The following is a 23,790-nucleotide window of genomic DNA, read 5'->3' on the forward strand; positions in this document are numbered from 1 at the left end:
TTGTTTGGTCCGACAATGGATGAAAATGACAATCAGTGTTTCCCAAAGCCCATAAAGACGTCCTTAAATGATGTGTTTTGTCCACAACCCAAAGATATTCACTTCACTGCCATAGAAGAGTGAAAGAAAGTTTGAATAAGACGTTTTTTTTCTTTTAGAAAGTTACTCCAAACAGCTAATTGATAGTCACCAATTAATTTAATAGTTGAAAATCAATCAATTTCCGCAGCACAGTTTAATATTTAGTATGTAGAGTGGAATTAGAAGGCAGGTCTTTACTCTCAGAGCTGCAGAAATGTGTATTTTATCTTTTTGTAGACTCAGCTAACATTACTACGAGCTCTTTTGTGAGACAGACCTGCCACATGGTCCAAACCTGTTACACAAAACAACGCTGATGCGTTTTGCGTCGCGATGCTGCTTCTGACCGTGATATCACGAGGTCAAGCTGAAAGGAAGGTCATCCAAGTGTAAATTTCGCCCAGTTGCAGTGTACTTTGCGAATTAGCTGACAAAGAGCCTCTAATACCGAAGCCGTTACATGATCCCAGAGCAGAACACGGAGCTGCCATCTGACTGTGCTGATGCAGCATATGCACCCAAAGCTTTAGTCACAGAACGAACAGATTGCTATAAATCTCTTGTCCATTTGGCTCGTCTTCCTCCACAAAAACAGCCGCGCTGCTGCCAGAGAGCCCGGCTGAGTCGGTCCGAGCGCTGCCGGGTTTTATTTTCTGTTTGTTTGCCTCCTCTTTTGTCATGAAGTTATTAATTAAACACTTCAGTAATCGGAGCAGTCGTTCACCTGAGCAGCGTTTGAACACGTCACCAGAAAGGCACTTTTGTTTTTATGTATTGTGGTAAACAAGTCTGGACAGAATCCTGCAGGTCTCTTAGAGAATGTATGAATTAAACATACACCCGTAATGGATTCTGGGCTCCGCTCAGCTGTTAAACACGGCGCTCTGACTTCAGCGCCTCACATCCTCAAAGACGATCAATACGTGGACGATTCAAGTACAGTTTGAGGGCTCGTTTTACAATTTCTCCTGAATTCTGTGAAAGATTAGTCAGTTTTTATGAAGTCCAGAGATTTATTTCTGCATATAGTCAAACTGTTCTAATGTGCAGCATAAAGCCTGAAGCATCCGTCCTTTGCTCTGCTGGGTTATGTTTCTTCCATCAATGCGTTTTGGCCCTAAAATCATGGACTCCAGGTTTCATGTTGGGCATTAAATCAATGCAGATTCTCACATTAGCTCCGATAGCAGCAGAAACACTCTTGTGGTTTTCATTCTTAGCAGTTGGAATAGATGCAGAGCAGAGGCCTGAGGTGATAGCAGCTCTGCTAAGAAATCGACAGAGATGATATTTCTTTTTTCTCTCTCTGTTTGTTTTGAAGAGGAACCGATGAACAGAATGCAGACTGGTGTGGCTGTGTGGGGTCTGAGCTACAGCTGCAGCGTCTGAGCCAGACAGAGCTAATGAGATAATAGCATATGTAGCAGATGAGTCATTTAACAGGAGCTCAAGGAACTAAAACCGCAGCACTGTAAGTCCCACTTTTACTCAGAGGCTTCTTTTAATTTGCTCGGTTCCCTGGTTTGAAGACAGCAGCTTTTATTTTTAGCATGTGTTACTTTTACCAGACGCTGCTGTCTGGAAGTTTGCTCGTGTAAACACCGGCGCTGGAGCCGAAGAAGATCCCAATGAATGAATGAAATCGTAGCTGTTCAACCAATTTGTTAGGAAACAAACCTGCACATTATGTCTAGTTTGATTAAACTTCAACTCCCCGTTCCTCCATAGATGTTGACTCAATATGTTGCATTAAAACACAGCTTTTTAAACAAGATTATTATGATTATTTTTTGCATATCTCAGCTTGTTTACACCATATACTTGGTCATTTTGCACATTCTGAGTTGAAAAATGTGCACATTTCTGCATACTGTGAATATTTCTATTACTTGCTGACTTTTGACTTGCAGCATTTTAAAAAAAAATCATCCCTGTATGTGAAAACCTACTTATAATTCTAATGATAAAGAAACATAAAAAGCTAGTTATGTTATTCCTACATTACAGCAAACTCAAATGTACCTGCTCATACGTTTTTTGAAAATAGAGTTTTACATACTGATGATCCAACGCAGACACGTTTGCCTCCTGTTTTTGGATGAAATGCTGCTGGCTATATTTAAACTCAACTTTTCAGCAATCGGGTTGAACCAAAAGCAACCACTCCACTGATTTCTTCAACACTCTACCAACTAGTTTGGAGTCAACTTGGTGCAAAAGTTCAGTTAATGTTAAATTAATTAGGCCGATCCCTTCCTGTGAGGATGGACGAGTTAAATTTCTGAACACAGGCCACCAAAAGCAATGCATTATTCCTGGTAGGATGCCAACGTGGTGCTTTTCTCCTCATGGAATCAGTCGACTGGTTGACTTGGACATTACAGCTCTAGTTACCACACATGCTGAAAAAATTTGAAATCTACCTTGCACCACAAATATCCATTTATTTATATATTCGCTTAAATTATCATTTATTTTTTATGTGTTAATTCTGTGTCTTCATGTGGATAATGGTTGGGTATGATTAAGGTTGAGGGTGATGATGATGACGTCCTGCTGCCTGCGCCTGGCTGTCACCCAGAGGTCCGTTAGAGGTGGAGACTGAGTGATTTTGAGTTACTTTCGTAGCTGACTTTTCTCTTATTTTTCAATAAACAACAGATTTCAGTGTAATTGCAATAATCCTTATAATAAAAATAGCAGCGTGCCACAGGTACCGTAATGTCCGGACTATAAGCTGCTACTTTTTTCACAAGCTTTAAACACTGCTGATTAAAAAACGATGCGGCTAATTTATAGATTTTTACAAATTTGCCTCGAGACCAAAGTGACACTGAAAGCGACAACGAAAGAGAGGAAGTGTGTGACGAAGTAATTCTGGGGCTCAATAGTCCAGAAATTACGGTACTTACTGCTGGTCAAACTTCATTCAAACTGCTGCATTCAGTTCTGATTTAACCAGACAGACAGTGACTACAGAGATTCATCACTGAACTCATATAGAGAGGATTAATTGCAGATATATATAGTTTATTTTATTGTTCTTTCTGAGGCATTTCATGGAGTAGATGGATGGTGCATCAAAGAGATTCATCAAATACATTCTGTGTGACAGACACTCATTGAAATGCAATTAAAATATAAACAGATAGATGTGGTCTGGGGTTGTCATCTGGTCATTCTTTCATCAGGCCTGCATTATCTTTCCTCTCCGCTGAGCCCATCCAGTGTAACTGTATACCCCAACAGACCGACCGGGTCTTCTGCCCCCCTCATACTTCAGAGGTACCCCCTATTGACAGAGCAGTGAAAGAGCACATTGTCAACGTTCTTGTCTTTTCTCTGGGCTCCGTGTTCGCCTCATATTCCCTCAGCTAGCTTAATTTATCTGTTACTTTCCCTTCAAAGTCTCTGGTGTGTTTTCGATCTCTCTGTTCCTTTTGTGTGTCTGTGGGTGAAATACGACCCCGGGGAGGTGCTGAGACATTCTTCTATTGGGAAACATCAAAACCGCCCATAGCTCTGGATATTAAAACGACACCAGTTTATGGATTTAATAAGTTTCGTCGTCACATCTAAGTGCTGCTGCAACGAGGACAGCGTGTCTATGGTACACAGTTTTAGTGTGTGTGTTGCGCTGAATGGGTGCCATTGTGTGTGTGTGTTTTTTGTGTGTTTTCAGAGAGTTGTGGGGATCTGATATGTGTCGGTCAGATGGGGAGCAGGGCAGGGGGAAAGTGGCGCCGGCTTTGGCCCCGGTCGAGCGGACGTGCTTAATAAAGTCCCCAAAAAACTCATTTCCTAAAATCCCCCTCATCCCAAAAGACTCCTTCACTCATCACTGGTACAGTGGTGCATTGTCTGGGCTGCACTTTCGCTGTTTGTTCTGCTTTATTGTGAGTCTGGGCTCAGTGCACTGGAGGGGAAGTGTGTGTGTGTGTGTGTGTGTGACTGCGGGTATTCACAGGTTTTTGTGTGCACGTCGCAGGGAAACTGTCCTTCAAGACCTCAGATACTCACTGCTCTTGTCCTACAAGCTGTTACACTGATAAATACACTCACACAATAACTAATGAGGTGACTCAGGTCTATTCTTGGCTTTGCCTTGAATAATGCATTGCTTGTAGCCAGAGTGCACACACACACACACACACACTGTACCCTCCACATACAGACACACATTTGGGCAGAAACACCAAAAACTATAGTTCAATTCAGCTCAGCGTTAACTCAAACTCCTGCAGCAGAAATGACTGCAGAGTGTAACAGAACAGAGCGGCTGTCTGTTGCCTCACTGCAGGGCTGTTATATCCAAGAGCCAGTCTGCTAAATTGCTGCTCGCATCTCTTGAGAGAGATTTAAACAGATCCAGTATCACCGTTTCCCAGGCACACGACCGGTTAGCGTTTAATAGGTGGGATTAAGAATGGGAGTGTCATCTTCTCACATTGTTACCTAGCAACAAAGTGGCCATCCAGAGTGCACTGCCGTAATTACCGGACTATTGAGGCACCTGAATATAAGCCGCACCCACTGACCTTAAAAAGAAAACTAGTTTTGTACATATACAGGCCGCACTTGTCTATAAGCTGCAGGTGTAAGACAATAAAAAACTACAGCAGCCTACCAGGAAGAGTCATTGATCGCTATCTTCATCTTCCTCCTGAAAACCACTAAACTTGTCTTCTTCAGCCTCAGAATTACTTCATCACACACTTCCTCAGTCTCTCTGTCGTTGTCGCTCTCAATGACACTCACAAAAAAGTCCAGAAATTGGTCGCATCTTTGTTTAGCCGTGTGAAAAAAGTAGCGGCTCATAGTCCGGACATTACGGTAATCACTCAGGTGTTGTTGTTGTTGTACGTGGTCACACTTTGTTTGTGAGACGCTCAGCTTAAGGAGGGTGACTGACAAATAACACAGAACCCAGTATAATGACTGGAAAATACTTCCACATTAAAGTCATCAATCTCCACTAACTCCAGCGCTGACTGCTTCATGTCTTCCTCTGTTCTGTGTCTGTTCAGGCTCTGGATGTGGATCGCAGCGTTCTGTACAAGATGAAGAAGTCTGTGAAGGCCATCTACACGTCTGGTCTGGGTGAGTCCTCCTGTCTGACTCGGCTTTTTCATTTCCTCGTCTCATCAATCTTATTTCACTTTAGGCCTTTTTGGGGGACTCAAAGAGGTTCCTGTCTCTGTAACACGAATGTATACGCAACAGAACTGTACATTCTCACCTCTTCTGTCGTCTGTAGAGTCCAACAAATGAAATGCTTGCAGGCTTTTAGTCTTTTAAGGTAAATGTTAAGCAGCAGCAATTAAGTCTTGATAGAAAGTAATGATGTCAGATTTGGTTGTCTTTTTGTTTTTGATGTTAAAAAAGAAAATTTGTTAGTCCACAAACACATTAAGAAGCATTTTTGTCCCTTTTTGCATTTTGTTTACACTCGGTTTAATCAGTTCAATCTAAAAACTGCATGAATAAAAATACTCCTAAATGTCATCCCTAATGCCTTTGTTCAGCTGCCTTTGAGGCCGAGGCAGGAAGGGGCAGTTTTTTTTAGCCACTGTGTGTGTAGTGTGTGTGTGTGTGTGTGTGTGTGATTACCAGGCTCATTGTGGCTGTCTGTGCCAGTGTTGGGTGTTTTCAGTGTCTTTTGTTTGGCCTGCCTGACAGAACCCCGCTGAGCGAGAGAGAGAGAGAGAGAGAGAGAGAGAGACCTCTGAACAATGTGCTGAGCATGTCTTTTTCCCAACACTGCTCGCTCTGTTCGGACCGGAGGGCCAGCTGTCTGATCCGGTCCCCAAAACGAACAGCTGGGGAGGGGCTGTGTTTGTGTGCGGGTGCTGAGGCGTGGACGCGCTCATGTTGCCTCTCCGCTACGCTGCTACAACATGTTGTCCGTCTGCAGGCGTTTATCTGCAGGTGTAGAAGCTCGAGCTGCCCCTGTTGGTGGTAAACACCTTAAATCTGTGCACGTCTGAGAACCGCAGGTGAAATAGTTTTTATTATGAGAGACCGGGAGCATGCAAATCAGCCTGTGTGCCTCGAGGCGGTGCTTCTACTGTAAACACTGATCCAGATCAGGGGAAGCTTCATACTTGGAGCTCCGTCTGTAGAAGCGCCAGTGGGAATGCCGTTGTTTACGCTCCTACCAAAGGGAAGGTCGCATTAACTGAGGTCACCTTTTGTTATCGGTAGTCGTCACAGAAGAGCTGCCCAGACGTGGATCTGTTTTGAATACAAGCAGGAGGCCTCGTTTTGAGGCCTCTCATGTCTCTTGAACATGAGGTTTGTACTTTGATTTGCAAAGATGATGTAGGTTCCAAATATAGCTGGTGCTCCCTCAGCTCATTTACTACACAGACTAGTTATTGGTCAGTGTTGTGATACTAACAGTGTGTGTAATGTGACAGGGTTCACACAGAACTACTACCCGACCCTGCAGCTCACTGCTTTGGTTTTATGACTCGCAGCTTTAGTGTTTTAGTTTATTTTCACTGCACGGTGGTTTGAGGTTGTAGCAGGCAGCACATTTAAGCAGAAAAACTCTGCAAATGGTGCAGAGTAACTGGCGGATGCATTAGATTAACTGCAGCCAGATATGTATCGTAGGAGATGGTGGAGACCAAAACAGAGCAACAAGGAGTGAGTACTGAACTTAGATGTGTCAGGTGACAGGATGTAGGTTTACCAGATGTGTGATGTTGTTTTTACAAACTGTTGTGCCGAAAAACACTTTGCATAAAATGTCAGCTGTTTAGGTTGAATGTAGGTAGTGCAGTTTGGGCTTTTCAGCTCAATCAGTGGATAAACTATTTGTAAAAATGTGAAGTATTTGTGCAGGATTTATAACTGAGGAGCTAAAACCACACAAGGTAAATACGTCTCCAGCATCACTAAGATCGATCCTAAACCTATAAGACATAATATGTCACAGCTTAATGAAAGCAAAACAACTGAACTAACATCTATGCACGGCTAAATTGGATATAAACACACAGAAGCTCTATGTGCTGCGATATCTGAAAATAATCTCCATCATCTGTGTGTTTAGAGGAAGAGAATGAAAGCACTGAGTTCTCTTCTCCAGAGAGGCTACTGGGGGGGAAAGTGTGAATAATGAGACGCACAACAGGACGCCTTCTCACTGGCAGAGTCCAAAACCCTGCAAGGATATTTCTGGCTATGACACGAGGAATAGTAATGATGAGGAAGAGAAGCTGGAGAAGGAATGTTGGAGGTTTGGTTGCAATAGCAAGAGGAAAATAAACAATAGTACGAGAGCGGCTACGCTGGGGAAAAGTGAGTAAGCGGTATAAGCTTGTGCCGGAGACAAAGAGGGGGGGAAAAAAAGATTGAATTGAAATAGGTGAGAAAGAGGAGTTACAGGGGAAGCTTATAAATGAGCAGGAGAGTTGTGGTTGCTGCAGGGACCTGTCAGGGTGTCAGCTTGTGGGTTTTGATGAATAAACCAGCAGCAGCGGCATCTCAAACCTCAGAGAAAAGCTGGAGCCGGTGGAGCAGAGCGGCGAGGACAGGGCCCGCGAAAGCTGCTGAGCAGATAACGACCGGAGGCAGATGATGAACGCCGTGTTCCAGCCGGGGCACCTATAGGTGGGCAGGACGTTTAGCTGCTAAATAATGCAGAGCTCGGCAACTCGCGCTGCATCAGAAAAATACTGAATTTGATCGTGTTTCGGCTGACTTTGTCCTTCGCTTCACTGCCGTACGCCGAGTGCATTTCTGTCTCAGCTGTAGAAGATTATCCCATAAAGTTTTCTATATTCATATGAGGAAAAAGATTACTCTGGAATATAAAGAGGAAGAAGATTCAGAACAGAAAATGTATTGAAAATAAAGGACAGTCTGATATGTAGGAGGATACACTTTTTTTGCTTTCGTTCTAAGAATTAGATGAGAAGATTGATGTCACACTCTTGTCTCTATGGTAAATATCAAGCTTCACCCTTTAGCTGTTAGCTTAGCTTAGCATAAGAACTGGAAACGAGGGCGAACAGCTAGCATGAGGTAAAACAATCCACTTACCAGCAGCTTTTAAAGCTCATTAATTAACACACTGTATCTTGTTGGTTTTAATGATTGGGAAAAACTTTTTTTTTTTTTTTGGCTAGCGGTTTCCATTCTTCATGCTAAGCTAACTTCCTGGCTCCAGCTTCGTCTTCTCAGATATGACGCTATTGACAATCTTGTGTGTTTTTCTTATGGCAGAAAAAGTGAATAATCCCCTAAAATGTTTCTTAAATGTTTTCTTTGATTTTCTCTCACGGCCCGTAATTCTTTGTCCCTCCTCTGGGGATAAAACTTCCACTCAGTGCTCAGGATCATTTTCGTTAAATGGACGTGGAGTCCAGCGTTGTTTTCACAGCGTCCGCAGAGAAAGATATGAACCTGATCCGAGGTCGCCGGCGCATTGTGTTGGCGAGCGTCGGAGCATCGGCCGGCCGGGCCTGACGGAGCAGAGCGAGACAGAATGAATGTGGGAGAGACGGAGGGAGGAAGCAGAGGCCGGCCTGCTATCTGCTGATTAAACCCTGTGTGTGCTGGAGGGACGGAGAGAGATAAAGATGGAAGAAGCTGCAAAACAAGCCTTCGGGATGTTAGATAATCCTCAAGCAGGAGCCTGGGGCCTGAACTGTGAAGCAAGTTCAACATAGCCAGGATACCTGTTCGTTATCTGGCTTCACTTAACCCAACAGCTGCAGTCAGGATAAGCGGTCACGTGAACCGCGGTGAGTCATCCAGGGTTTCTGAGTCTAGCTAAACCTGAAAGTAATCCTGAAACAATATGAGGAGTTAAAAAAACGAATACAAGCTAAAAGCAACGCGGCTGCAAAGAAGTGCAGGAGCTGTGAATGCAATCAAGTGATAAAAATGAAGCTGTTGTCATGGTGAAGTGGAGGATGGATTTAGGAATCTCACATTCTCATGGCATGTAAAGCAGTTTTATCTCATTATCTCAGCTGCAGACTTGGTGTTAAAATGTTTTGGAAGCAAGTTCATTCCAATCTGGTGAAGTTAACAACCAACGTATAAGGCTTTGGTGATTGAATCAGGTTCTGTTTTAGGATTAGATCGCTCTGCAAAGGCATATAGATCAATAAAACTGGCTTCGAAATCACTTGCAGATCTAAAAACACTCACCGTCTGCACACGGAGCTCTGTGGGATCTTCCAGGAATGATGGTGCTATTTTCCAGGAGAATTGATCGGTCAGTGGGTGACGTTTTAATAGGCATTGATCCGTTATCTGGAACATTACCCGCTCCAGGGCAGCTCAGGTGTTCAACATTAGCTCCTGTGGTGATGTACCACAGGAAGACGTCAACTCTGGATGAACCAGAGTTAAACCTGAAGTTAACTGGATAACCTCTTATCCTGCTTCATGCTACAGGCCTGTGGAAGCTGTAGATGGTTTTTGTCTGAGAGAAGATACGATGAAGGATGTTGGACGAGAGTATCAGCAGGTTGTTGTTGAGTTGTTAAAGTGTTTGTTGAACAGTTTTATGGTTTCTGATCCGGTCTGCTTACTTTTTTCTCTAAACCTGAAACCATGCTTCTTGCTAATACTTACATACTTTCACTAAGTGTGTTTGTCTTGCAGTACTTTTACTGGTAAAGGAGTATTTTTATGTGTTGGTACCATTACTTCAGTACTGTGTCTGAATACTTCTTGCTCAGTGAAACTCTTTAAAGTCAGACGTCCCTGGAAAGTCAAAAAGGTCAAACATATGCATCAGATCAGTAAGTAATGATAACTAGTTTTTATTAAAGAATGTAATATAAGAATCAATTAATCTTTTCAACCTTCTACTATCAAGTGAAGCCTGATGCTAAAATAAAAAGAAGGTGTTGGTACAAATTCTGACGTTTTCATTCCTCCAACGGCCACATGTCTTTAACACCAGCTTAGCGTGTTGGATGTTTATGCAACACGGAATCAGCTGTTAACGTGTACAGTGTAAACTACATGAAACGTCGCCTCTGTGTTTTGCTTTGGTTCCTTTTCCTGCCACGTAAACCGTCTCAGCGTGTCATTCAGCGCCGCCAGCTTCAAAGCCGCCCCGCGCTGTAAAGCCGCATGTGTGATGTGTTTAGGTCAAGTTACAACAAATACACATGTAGTCACTACGCAGCCCGCGGAGGGGAGGGGGGTTCTGCTATTTGTCAGCTCTGAATAGCAGAGCTCAGAGCTCTCGTGTGCCACTTCAAAAACAACAACAGGCCGCCGCCCTGTTGGCTGGCAGCCTGGCAGAGCCGCAGCCAAACAGCTGGAGCTGATGTGTAAACAGTGGACGGCGTCTGACGCATGACAGCGAGTAAAGTTGCGTCTCACTGCAAGTCTTCTGTTTGATGGGAGTTATGCTTGAAAAATGTGGAAGAATTGAGGAATCGATGAAGTAAATTGTTCAGGAAAATTCAGAATTATTCAGAGGATTTTAGACTGTTGGATGGGTTAAAAGGCTGCAAGGTGGAGCGGTGGTTAGCACTGTTGCCTCGCAGCTAGAAGGTCGCCGGTTGGCGTCCCGGTGAGGACACCCGGGATCTTTCTGCGTGGAGTCTCCATGTTCTCTCCGTGCAGCGTGGGTTCTCTCCGGGTTCTCCGGCTTCCTCCCACAGTCCAGAAACATGCTGAGGTTAATTGGTGATTGTAAATTGTCCGTAGGTGTGAATGTGAGTGTGCTTGGTTGTCTGTCTCTAAGTGTAGCCCTGTGATAGACTGGTTACCTGTCCAGGTGAACCTGCCTTCACCCTCAGTCAGCTGGGATAGACTCCAGCCCCCCAAGTGAGGATTAAGCGGTGTATAAATAATGGATGGATGATTGGGCTAAGACTATTTTCTGGTTCTGGGGATTTGATATCAGGCTTTTTTTCTACATTTTATAGGTTAAAATCTATTAAATAACTGATGAAATTATCCATAAAAGGTGGAGGTTTTTATTATCGTGGAGGAAAAAAAAGCAAAGCGTGCTCACTTTACGCTACAAACCCTCCCGTTCGGCCACTTGTGCAGCGAGTCTCGCGGCGTTCTTATCGTCCAGCTCGCCCGCTGCATCGGATGATAGCCTGTGTCTCAAATTAGATCTGTCTCATGTGAGGACGCCGGCAGGTAGTGACTCAGAGGCTTTCAGCGTTTCCCTTTTAATAACACCATGGATATCTGGGCGGCCCGAGACGTGCACTTATTTAGCCGGATCCATAAAGCTGCTGCCACATCTGTGAACCCGCTCTGCCTTTGTGTCTGTTTGGCGTCTTTGAAGCTGAGTCATGATGTGGCTTGCAGGTGTCTTTCAGAGTTCATCTTTAACACACCCCTTTCTTCTTTGAGTTCTCCTCCACCTCCATCCCTTCTTCTTTTCTGTAAGCGTCGTCATGGCAACAGCCCCCCACCGGCGCTCCATCCCTTGCTCCTCCGCCGCTGTCCCGATGGCATTAGTTGTTATCAGCTGCCTAGTCTGGCATGAAGTGCATTACACACCCGCTGTGAGGCTTTACGTCTGAGCAGCGTTTAGTGAGTGAGGCTTTTTTGTTTAAGTTGCCACATTGTTGAAATGATTTAACTCGGATGTTTTAATCAAAGCGGTCCAGATCCACACCATAGTTTAATAAGCTCTTCCTTCTCCACCTCTCCGCCGAGTTACATGAAATTCGGCTCGGTAGTTTTCGCATAATCTCTCCGACAGATGGACAGACGAACAGCTCTCGTCTTGGCAGAGGAAAAAAGGAAACCCTCTGAGATTTGACGAGGTACGAAACCAGCAAACAAAAACAGCCCCGTCAGCGGCGAGCGGCGCTTTCATCCTCCTCTAACCAGGTTCTGGGGGAAACTATAATGGAGGGAAAGTGGATCATTGTACACTAAAAGGCTGCCATCCATTATTAATCACCGCTGATTGATTTTTGACTTGTCATGATCAGAGAGTGAGAGACTTTGGTTTTATTCGCCGCATGTGTCAAAGCTCACCTCCGTGTGTTGTTTTGTTTTTTTTCCAGCCCATGTAGAGAACGAGGAGCAGTACACTCAGGCCCTGGAGAAGTTTGGAGAGAACTGCGTGTACAGAGACGATCCAGATCTGGGTTCCGCCTTCCTCAAGTTCTCCGTCTTCACCAAGGAGCTCACTGCGCTTTTCAAAAACCTCGTGAGTCTGAAAACCCTCGAGGGGACAAAGAAAGATTTCCATGCCGTCCTTAATTGTCTGTATCCCCCTGAGTCACCGTGTGTGTTCTCTAACGCGCCGAGCGAGTCCAGCTGGAGCTCAGAGCCCCGAGGAGGTGGCTCCGGCTTTCCACGGAGAAGGTCAAAGAGCCGGCGCAACACCAAATATCTGCTGGATCTAATTCAGCCTGATCCTGCTTTATGAAACAAAACGACTCACAGTGAGAACGGGAGGTTTTGTATTAGCGTTATCTCAACACCTTATATTAAAGAAACACGAGCTCCTGGCTGACCTGAATATGAAGATGTAATCTCCCAAAGCTTTTGTAAAGCTCTGGTTTCCTAGATTACATTTGCAGCATTACACACCGAGGCTGGTCTTTGCAGCAGCTCTGCAACCAGGGGACAGAGTTTTTCTCCGTTTTACAAAGTGGAAATTAGATTTATTAGCAATTAGAAGATGCAAATGGTGCCGAGCACGGTGGAAGTGTTGGAGCTAAGTTGTGTTTAATGAACTCTCTTTTATCTTTGTTAGTAATGGATGTTTCCTGACGTCGTTTTGTTGTGTTTATCTCCATAATTTACTAAAGTTTCCTCCTCAGCACACAGGACACTGAGAGGATTACATGTCAGTGGCGACTTTCAGTCTCCTGCAGCTTCAAATCCTCTGATGTAACCTTTCAACTCTTGTTTGTGTCTCTCTTCGCCCTCCTCCAGTTCCAAAACATGAACAACATCATCACCTTTCCCCTGGACAGCCTGCTGAAAGGAGACCTGAAGGGTGTCAAAGGGGTAAGGCAGCTAAGCAGCATGGCCTCGTGTTAGGAAAGGAGACGAACTGGGTTGAAATTTACGGTGTTTCATTAATGGCCTTAAAGGAGGGTACCACTGTTTCTGAACGAGTGGGCCAAGCACTCTGTAGGCAGAAGGAGACTTTTACATGATCTCAAATGTGAAAACTGGAAGGTAATCTTAATAATTAATCAAACACTAAAGGCTGTTTTTGCCTGAAAGATTAACCTTCTGAACCCTAAAACCCACCAGTTGGCTTGAAAAGTATTATATTTTTTCACAAATTGCCAAAATTACACCATTTATCAAAGCCAGAAATGGTAAAAATCCGAAACAATCATCGGATTTTTAACTTTTCAACAGTCCTCGACCTGCTCATCACCCAAAATAAACCATCTGCAGTGACGGAGTTCTATAAAAATCAAAACAGTCGATGCTCCGAGGCACTATTGTGAAGTTATCAGTGACTCGGCTGCAATCAACGGAGGAAAAATTCAGAGACTTATCAGCTGAACTGCAGGCTGTGTTTACTCAGAGCAGATAGGAGACAAGCATGGAAACGAATGACAAACGTAAGTCGTAAAATATCTGGAGTATGTGGAGTCATCTTTTCTCCCAGTAGAGGAGAACACCTGTGGGCGCCTGGAAAAATGTCGTACATGTTGAGTCCAGGTTTTATCGTGCTCTTGTTATTTCTTTATGATTTATACGTCTGGTTCAGTTGAGTCAAGTTTTTAAAGGTGAAATTATGTAGAAAATAAGAAAAAGCAAAGAAAAAATAAGCCTAAAAAAACACCAGCAAAAAACAAGAAAACATATTTTTGGACTTTCTAATCATTTCGTGACCCATCTGATTTGTTTCATGATATTTTCTGGTGGTCATGATCTCCACGCTGAGCTTTCAAAACCCAAATTTGTTTAGAAACTTGCTGCTAGGGTTCAGTATGATTTACATTTCGGATGCAAGGATCCAGTGTTGTACCACAGCAAGAACATAAACACAACTCTTCAACAAAAAAGGAGATTACAGGGTTGAAATGTTGTCAAAACACAAGCAGGCGTATAATAATTTTGCCTAAACACGTCCTGAAATTGGCATTTCGTCAGTATTTTTGAAAGTCTTTCACATCATTTAGTCAGTTAACAGTTTGGAAAAAACGAGGAGATCATAGAACAGGAACAAATTGACCTGACATTTCATGCCAGCTTTCTGTTGTTTATCATTTTGCATACTTGGTGCTCCAGTCGCATTTTGATCTCTTCCAAAAACATATTGAGATTCAGTACGCATCCCTGCCGATGATGCAACGTGTAGCCAACCCGTAGTGCCGACTAACCAGACGAGACGCAGACTCTGGGTTCTGTAATGCAATCAGGACTCGTTACTGTCCACGGTGGTCTGTGACCTTTCACTCTCCGGCCACATGATTGGCTTCGGGTTCCACCGAGGTATGATGCGATTAAGCGAGCTCTCTAATGAGCGCGGTTGCCACGGAGACACCACTTGTCCCTCGTGACCCCGGCCCGCTCGGCTCCGCCTCGACCTCTGACCGCCGCCGTTGCTCTTTTGTGGCCTCTCTCAAGTGGCGGTGTTTTCTTTTCAGCCCGCTCTTCTCTCTCCTGTCGTTTCCTTTCTTTGTCCTCATGTCTCTGCTTTAACTCCGCTGCTATCTCCCCCACCTCCCCCTTTGACTCCCCCACTCTCTACACCCCCTCGCTCTCCGGTCACATCTGTAATGCTTCCCCACTTATTGCTCATTAGCCTTCGGATGATTCTCATTACCCCGTTGACGGGGAGCTAATGAGCTGCCGGCTATTTTATACCTCGGGACACACACACGTATAAACGTCGATGTAATGTCACCAAACCGAGGAATTGAGCCGTCAGTGTCAGGAAAAGTAAAGTAAATTGGAGGCGGAGGCATCAATAAGTGAAGGGTTTCGTCTCGGCTACACCTTCCTCCAACCTGTCGCTCACCTCTGCCCTCGTCCCTCCTTCTCCTTCATCCTCCTCCTCCTCCTCTGTCATTATCCTGCTGTCCCAGGGGAGGTACCTGTTAGGAGAGGGAAGGAGTCCAGACCTGTACAACGGGGAGAGGAGGGAGGAAAGTGCTGCAAAGTAATGGGTTAATAAAAGAGTAATGCATTTAAAAGATCAAAGAAGTCTGTGGAGAGAAATTATGCTGGTGAGATGACCATGATCCTCATGTAACAACAGGATTTACAGATATGTGTGACGATTTCAGTCATTTGAGTAATTTATAGTATTTTTGTTAAACACAAATGTACAATTTTACAAATAATTACCTCAGATTTATCGATACCCTTCCGTTAAAGAAAAGGTAAAATCCACAACAGTCACTCAAATAACTAGAAACTGAACAAAGTAATAATAAATAAAAATTTGCAAAATTATAATTTAGTGAAATAAGATGTTGCTTTGAATTGTGGCTGAAAAGAATAATTTAAAAAAACAAACAAAACTGTCAAATTAGAGCCCTTTGCTGATGAGCAGTGGTCCAGAACACCTGTCAACAGGTGCAGAAGTCTGACTGAGAGTCACAGAAAACACCTGATGGCAGTGATTAAAGGGTTGTTCAACAGAATATTACTTTATGGGTCCCATCATGCTTCTTTGCTTGTTTTTTTTATTTGTCTGGGAGGATATGAATACATTTGAGGACAACTGTACAACCTAGCTGGTGTTTTAAATGCATATTTTCAATTTTAAGTTCATAAATCTGACTTGAAAAGCTTCTAAAATGTTTGAATTTAATATAGAAAATGTTATTTATGTCTGTAGGAGTCAGCAAAGACGCACAACCTCTGCAACAGTCAAACACAGAGTCATGTAATCACACTACAGAGAACAGATGTAATGTAATACTGACAGGAAAACAAGAACACCACCGTGAAGAAACAACATGTGCATCATAACCCTAAAAATATAATTCCTAATTTTCATTCAGCGGTGCTAAAAAGTACAGTGTGGTGTGGTGAAACGCTCCTCATTTACACCTCTTTTTGGCGGCTTTATTAGTTGCCGGTCCTTACATTTGATTTAATTCAGGACTTAATGGCTTTCTGGCGGCCATTGTTCCATCGGAGGTTGTTAATATTCTGCCGGCGGCGATGAGTGCGGTGAACTGACCCCGAGGGAGGCAGCCGCTAATGGCTCTGTGATTAGAGGGCCACTACCTGGCAACCTGTCACCGCCGTTACTCAGCTAAAAACCCACCATTTTCCACCTCATCTACCTCCGTGGCCGTCTCACCCCAGGGGACGATCGGGGAGTTTATATGTAAATGTGAGTCATTCTTTTTTCGGTTGCTGTCAATTCTCACTTTTTACTTTCTGTTTGATGAGGTGAACGACACATAAGAGCCGCCAGGGCGATTTGGAAATCGCTATAAATTGCTGAAACTGAAATAGTCTCGACTCTGGACGTACAGTGGCTATAAAAAGTGTTCACACTCCTTGGAGGTATTCCCCTTTTTTATTATCAATGTTGAACCATGGTCAATATATTTCTTTTCTTGACAGGAATTTACTGACTCTTAACAGATTTCTATAGAGAAATGCAAATTATTTAAAATAAAAATGTAAAATAATTGATTTGCTGAGGATTAAGCCCCTTTAAATTCAACACAAGTGCAGGAAATGTAGGCTAGAAGTCACAGAGCTAGTGAAATGGATGTAATCTAAATGCAGTGAATGTGTTTTGGTGATTGTTCTATCTGGAAGGTCCAGTCACTGGTGGATCAGTACTCCTGACTATAACTACGCCATGACGAGTAAAGAACACCTCAAGCAACTCCTTGAAAAGTTTATTGAAAAGCATAAATCAGGGGATGGATACACACATATTTGCAAGTCACTGTATATCCCTTGGAGTACAGTTCAATCCACCATTAAAAGAACTGCAGGAACATCTGCCTCATCTGCCTTGAGCAGACCGTCCGACTGTACAAAACCACCAAGTGCCACCGAGACTCCTCTGAACTGTTGCCTCCTGGTCACAGCTTTGTGGCAAAGTGGAAAAGAGAAAGCCTCAGTTTAAAAAAAAAAGCTCATTAAATCTTGACAAAAATTTGCCAGAAGGCATGTGAGAGACACTGAACTGGAAAAGGATTCTTTGGTCTGATTACAACAAAATTAAGCTTTTTTTGTCCATCAGACTGGTTGCTATGGACACCAGACACTGCAAACAAACACACCATTCCCACCTCGAAGCACAGCGATGGCAGCATCATGATGCTTCTCAGCAGCAGGTCCTGGAAGGCTTGTAAAGGTAGAGTGCAAAATGAATGCAGCAAAGTGTAGAGAAGTCCTGGAGGACAACCAAGAGAACTGCGACTTAAGAGAACATTTGTTCTCCAGCAATACCTGAAGCACACAGCTAAAGCTACCAAGAAATGGTTTATAGACAACGAGGTAAATGTTCGGGAGGATCGGAGTCATCTATCCCCATCCAACCAGACAGAGCTGAAGCAGTTTTATAAAGAAGAATGGAGTAAAGTTGCAGCGTCTAGATGTCCAATTCTGATTAAGGCCTAGCGACCTCTACTAAAGATGGACTTAAATGGGATGAACACTTGTGCAATCACTTACTTACATTCTATAATCTTAAACAAATGACATTACATTGTAGAAATCTGTTTTTTTGGTAACTTCTTGTCTTGTACTCTTCACCTCAGTCGCTGCAGTACTCGCAAACATGCAAGCGACGGGGTCAATGGAAGCCCCAGTAGTATTTTTGCTAAAGATAAACTCGCTCCCACTCGGGGGAAATCGGAAAGTGCTGAGTCCACCGGAGCGTTGTGCTAACGGCGGACTTTCAGAGCGGAGGCCGCCGTGATGTCATGCCTGCATTATCCTCTGCTCATTGACCAGTCTGTGTTTCCACTCGTCTATCGTATCGGCTCATCGCTGTTCAGTCGCAGCGTCTGGACGGTCGGCGTAGAATCTACTGTTTGTTTGGCTCTGAGGAGCAGAGGGGGGGGATGTAGACTAATGCATTTAGATTGAGAGTCCAGCTGTGCCCCGCCTCATTGTGGTTCAGCGGCTCGTGAACAACTGAAGCCGCCCACGCATGTTAGCTGTGTGAGATTTCAGATAAAAGCAGATCCCTGTGTGCTGGTCACCGCTTTTTCCTCCTCATTCGTTTGTACACTTTGCTATGAAGTAAAACATAAGCAGGAAAAAGTTGCTGAAGCAGGAAGTCGTGGAAGATTAACGTTTGCTTCTTTTCCTCATTTAGTGCTGCTCGTATCTGATCAGGCAGATATTTTTATTTGAGTTTATCCAGATTTTAGATATCTAGCTGACTGTCCTGCCTCTACGTCACTGATACACCTAAAAATTACAGCCGGTTTTAGCTTCACCTTCAGTTTTTTTCTGTTAAATGACATCAAAATTGTATCCAGTCCTGATAACGACACCCGGTCACCATTGTCTGACCCGTACTCCAACCCTGATGGAGAGGATGACCAGCCGACACACTGACTCATACATACAGGCCCCTTTTCACATTGTTTTGGTCCGATTGAGGTGCAGCAGTACTTCAGAACCAAACTCTCCCTTTCCACGTCTGACTAGGTTGCACGTTCAGTACAGCGGTGAGGAACAAAGGTGTGAGCAATGTGTGACTGCTATTCCTGGACGATCATAGGTAGTCATAGGAGGTGAGAGGTTTGCGAATGGAGGCCGTTGACAAGGGCATGACCTTCCTCCTCCTCCTCCTCCTCCTGCGTCCTTCAGATTCAGCCAGACAGGGAACCGGGCCGCTCAGAACCGGCTGCTCTCTGAGGGAGTGCTTTGCCCCGTGCCTCGGCCTACTCTGCTCTGCCCTTCCCTGCCCAGCGATGCCTGCGTCTGGTATTTTTAGCCATTGTTACCATTTTTCTCCTCTCTCTGGCGCTGACATTTCCTTCCGCTCACCCTTTTTATTTTTTTTCCCTCTCACTGGCTCTCTCTTCATTCTTGTAGCAGCTTCCTTCTTTTTGGCAGCTTTCGTTGCTGTCTTTGACTTTTTTTTTCCTGTATTTTAGAGCCTGTTATACTCTCTTTACCCTGGTGGTTTCTGCCCTCGAGCTGGTCGAGTGAATGGCTGAGTGCTCCTTGACATGGCCCGGTGAACCTCGCCGTGATCCCGTCGGCTGACAGGTTGAACCCGCCACTCCTCTCCTGTTCAAGTGGAGGTCAACAGAGGGATCAGTCCTCTCTGGAGCTCCAACAATGGAGCATGAGTCATCAGCTGTTTTCTAACCAAACAGAAAAATTACTCCAACTGCGGAAGCTTTTTAGAACCAAAACACGGTTTAAGTTTCTTTCGGGCTAAAAAATCTGCAGGTGCACAGTGTAGTTTTTCTTTATATATATATAATTACAGCAATTACAAGCATTAAAAGCTGCATAATTCCTCTCATTACTCGTTGTCGCGTGCAGATTTTCCTGGCATCCGCTCTGTTTGCAGGCAACAATTTATTTAGTTGAATCGTGCTTTTTTTTGCAGAATGACACGGCCAATTGCACCCGGTAATGTCTGCTTTTGTTTGTCCTAATCGCTGTTTAATCAGCTCTGCGGCAGCAAGGATGTCGTCTAATCAGGCGTTTTTCGCTCAAGCAGCTGCTGAAAGCGACACCCGTGACAATGAGAAATCAGCGTTGCCTGTCGTCGGCGTGACCAGAGGAATTGCGGCAACAATCGCAGCGTGCTCCCGCTCTTCTAAACAAAAAAAAAAGAAAACTCCAGCGTAGCCTCGGCTCCCTGCTGCGACAGCTGTGGGCCGCTCGGCTTCTGTGAGGAGGATGATTGAGCTCACTGGTTCACATTGTGGTGAAACATGCAACCTTTGTCCGTTTGGGAGTGAGAAAGAAAGCATTTCTCTGAGCGCTTGATGGTTAGTGAGCGGCGAGCGCTGACACGACGGTGACCTCGGCCTGTTTCCTGGTTGCTGGATGGATGGGTGTGTGTTTGCATTGTGCAGCCTTTGACATAGTTTCTTGCCTTCAGCTGAGTGTTTTCAGTGTCTAGCCACTGCTTTCTACTTGGTGGCCTTGGCTGCAGGGATTGTGTGCAGTAGGGCTGACTTTAATAGATATTTTCATTTATACGGCTCTTTCACTTATAGGCATGGTTCAGCGTTTTGGGAAACTTTCAAGATTTGATTGAAAAAAAGAAATCTAACCATTAGGTGCTCTAGGTTCCCATAAATCCACCAAATGAAGTTTTCCTTAAACGTAGCAGGCATACTGTGCTAATTAACGAGCTTCAGAGGTGATGCTGTGTGGATTTTATGACTTTTGCGCAGCTGTTTCCTCCTGCTTCCAGTTTTTGTGCTGACTTCAGCTCATTGGATGCTGCCTGAGCCTTCGTACTTACTGTAGAAATGGTGGGATGCCCTCATCTAACAAAAACTGCAGCAATTTGTCAGCTGCTCGGCTGGTAGTTTTGATAATTAGTCTGTTAGGTTCATTTTTAATGCCAAAAAAAGTCCAAATTGTGTAACTTTCATCTAAGTTTTTTACTCGCCTATAAGGATAAGCTGGTTTTCTTTGGGTTGTGGATGAAAATGGACATTCATGGATGTCATATTTGGCTTTAGGAAACACTGATTACACTTTTAGACGTTTTACAACTAGTTAATTGAGGAAATAATCAAAGTTGTTCGTTGCAGCCCTACATCTAACTTTTGGGAACTAAAAGTGCAAGAATATTTCAGTCTAAAGTCCTCTCACAAGTTCCCAAAACCCAACAATATCTACTCTACAGTGGCATAAAACCCAGAAAAAACAGCAAATCGCGACATTTGTGTAGATATAACACCGATTTGCTTCATAAATAACTTACTAAAACCTAAGTTGTTGACATGGAGGGTTCATTCCAGACTTTTAAAAGCATTTTAAAAATCCCATTTAGTAGCTGTTGTGGGACTTTAAATGAAATCGCACGTTCTTCCTCTGCAGAAAGGCTTCTCATCCGTTTACAAGTCGAAATTTTAAAGTTTAATCTTGTTCGAAACGGCAGCTGATAAAACAAATCGTCATTCCCAGGCTGACCTGAAGCTTTCTCCCACATCGGATTATCTTGTCGAGTCATTTTCTGTTGATTAACTCGACTGATCAACGTCTTCCTGACTACGGCTTGTAATTTCTTCTCTGTTTGTTTTTCTTGCAGGATTTGAAAAAGCCGTTCGACAAAGCCTGGAAGGACTACGAGACTAAAGTGTAAGAAACCAAATAAGTTTATTTCACCAAAAATCCGTTTTCCATAAATACACATTTAATGGTTTGTTAAGTAATTTAACTTTTCCACTAATCCAGTGCTTGAAACTTGTAGTAAATCAGTCTAGTGTTGTTTTGTCGGTTTGTGTTAAACTGAACTGTGCAGTACGTGTCTCGTGTCTGTCTGACTTGTCTCGAGTAACCCTGCTCCCCTCTAATCTCCCCCCTGTGATGAATCTGTCAACACGTCCCTGATAATGTGAATAACCCGCCCGCGCTGTCACCTTCCCACCTTCCCACCTTCCCACCTCCGCCCTGTGACTCCATTCTCACTCTGTGACTGTGCATGTACGGAACTCACGAGTTTTCTTTTATAGCACTTTCATATATTTTACAAGCTGCAAAGGACATTCTTTACTGAAAGGGTAATCCATCTTCTCTCCAACTGACATCGAGAGCTCATCTGGATGCTGTCCGACTTATGATTTGACTCTATTGATGGCAAACAGACTCCATCAATAGAGGCCAGTTGTTGTGCCTGATTGGGGGGGATAAAAACCCAACATGTCCTGCCGCTCTTCTTCACCAGCGATCTTCTGGTCGTCTCTGATCTCTGTGCTGTCTGTTGGTCTAATAAACCGTCTTCAGACACGGAGAGATCGAATGATTTGGTGTCATCGTGACACCGATTCCCTGATTTGGTTTGCAAGCTCTTTGTTTGAATTGTCTCCACTCGTGTTAAAAGCTGTTTATTCAAGAAGCGAATAATCTTTACAACTAAAATCAGAAATGCTAAAAAATAAAATTCCAAATTGCCGTATCTGTGTGCTGCGTCGCTTCTTGAATCGACAGCGCTGAACGTGGAGGGATTCTCAGCCCCGTCATCAGTTGAGCAACTGTCAGTTTGGCTGGCGGCCAAACAGCCTGGCGAACATGTGTCTCTCTATTAGTCGCAGCCCTGATGATGCTGTAATGCTGTCAGGGCTGAAGATTCATGCGCCGACAGAGGCCAGCAGTGTTCTCCGAGCGAAATCTGGCACCAAACGGCCAGTTAGTGACAAAAAGTCTGCTGGAACTTTGTCTGTTTTATCCCGTATGTGTCTGGTTTTCTAACCGTGTCTAAGGTTGGTATACAGCCACACCATTTCATGTGTTTGTTTGAGTTCTCGTATTCTGCCTGCTCTTTATGAACGTGGCAGCTCCACCACAGTTTGGTGCAGACGCCGGTTTGAAACCCAGACAAGGCCGAGGTGTGCAGTCACAATATCTAAGACGATTTAAATTTCTTTTCAAAGTGGTGCGACGGTTCAAAGGGAGCAACGTGGAGGAGGAGTAGTGTGACGATTTGGAAAATGCACTGCTGCTGTTGTGTCTGTCTGAGTAGATGGTTAGTTTCACTTCAACAGCTGGTTTGACTCCAAAGGTGACAAAATCAACCCGTCAGCACATTTAAAGCTCACTAATTACCGCATTATTTCCTGTTTTTGTTTGGTCTGTTCAAATTGTAAAAATGAGCGTCATGGCAAGTTCTTCTTTTTTTCTTCTTCTTCTTTTTTTTCTTAAGTTTCCTCATCATTGGAAAGTTGCAACCAGCACAGACAAATGTTAAAGTAGTGACTAAGTGCATTTCCCAAAATGTTGAACTACTCCTTTAAGTGTAGCTGCTCAGTTCTGCATCATAACATTTCAAAGCTGCCTTGACTCTGATTCATAATGTTTGATTTAAAAAGGCCTTTTTGTATTTAGCTCAACACATCAGGGAGGGAAGTCCGTCTCGATGCACATGAACCAGGCTGCTTTTAAACAACCGGCGTTCAAACACTCCCACCTCTCGTCTCCCTGAGTGGGAACAAACTGCTGCATCGTTTTTTGTTTTTATTTTTGTGGGGAATATGCTGTCAGTGAACGCAGCATATGGAAAAGAATGACCTGTTGCATGGAATGGTGCCTCCCCTCCGTGGTGTCGTGTGGTTTTCTTCCTGATTGCCTGTGAGAGATGCAGAATTTATGTGAAAAATCAGCCCTGATTACCGACTGTCAGGCAACCTGCCAGCGTGTAGAAGTAATCAAAATCTTTAATCGCTAATCTCATTGGCTCGTGGCCTCTTGGATCCCATCCCTGACCTTTTAATGCGCTAAACCCATACCTAACCTCAATCATCTCTGACATAATAATGCTTCCATTTAAGTAAAAAATGTGCACTAATTATGTATAGAAATAGGTTTCTCTTGTGAGATTTTAATCTAAGAGTCAGTGGATGCTCATTGCTCAGTTAATTGGTTGACATCTGCTTTCTGATTCCTGCTTTATTTACTCGATTGTCGCCATCAGCGAGAAACAAGTGTTTGATTTCACAAACAACCTTTATGCTAATTATGGAAACCCTCCAAAAGCACTGACGAGCTTAGTGCTGCTTAACTCTTCTTTTTTTTGGCAGTGGAGATTTATGAAGTTTAAGCGATGCAGATTATTCTTTAATCTTACTGAAGTCAGTGCAACGAGCCACATGT

General features: G+C 43.8%; 1 protein-coding gene across 1 annotated transcript in view; it reads left to right on the forward strand.

The window, feature by feature from the left end:
• Window positions 1–23,790, forward strand: part of LOC103371589 (arf-GAP with SH3 domain, ANK repeat and PH domain-containing protein 2-like) — a 52,322-nt gene that overhangs the window by 12,969 nt on the left and 15,563 nt on the right. Inside the window, exons 2-5 of the mRNA XM_008300961.1 lie at window positions 5,109–5,181; window positions 12,099–12,244; window positions 12,979–13,053; window positions 21,233–21,282. Coding sequence (XP_008299183.1) covers window positions 5,109–5,181; window positions 12,099–12,244; window positions 12,979–13,053; window positions 21,233–21,282 — 344 coding nt within the window. The remainder of the gene's footprint in view (window positions 1–5,108; window positions 5,182–12,098; window positions 12,245–12,978; window positions 13,054–21,232; window positions 21,283–23,790) is intronic.

The sequence above is a fragment of the Stegastes partitus genome, unplaced genomic scaffold, assembly GCF_000690725.1.
Source record: "Stegastes partitus isolate 25-593 unplaced genomic scaffold, Stegastes_partitus-1.0.2 Scaffold1613, whole genome shotgun sequence".
NCBI lineage: Eukaryota > Metazoa > Chordata > Actinopteri > Pomacentridae > Stegastes > Stegastes partitus.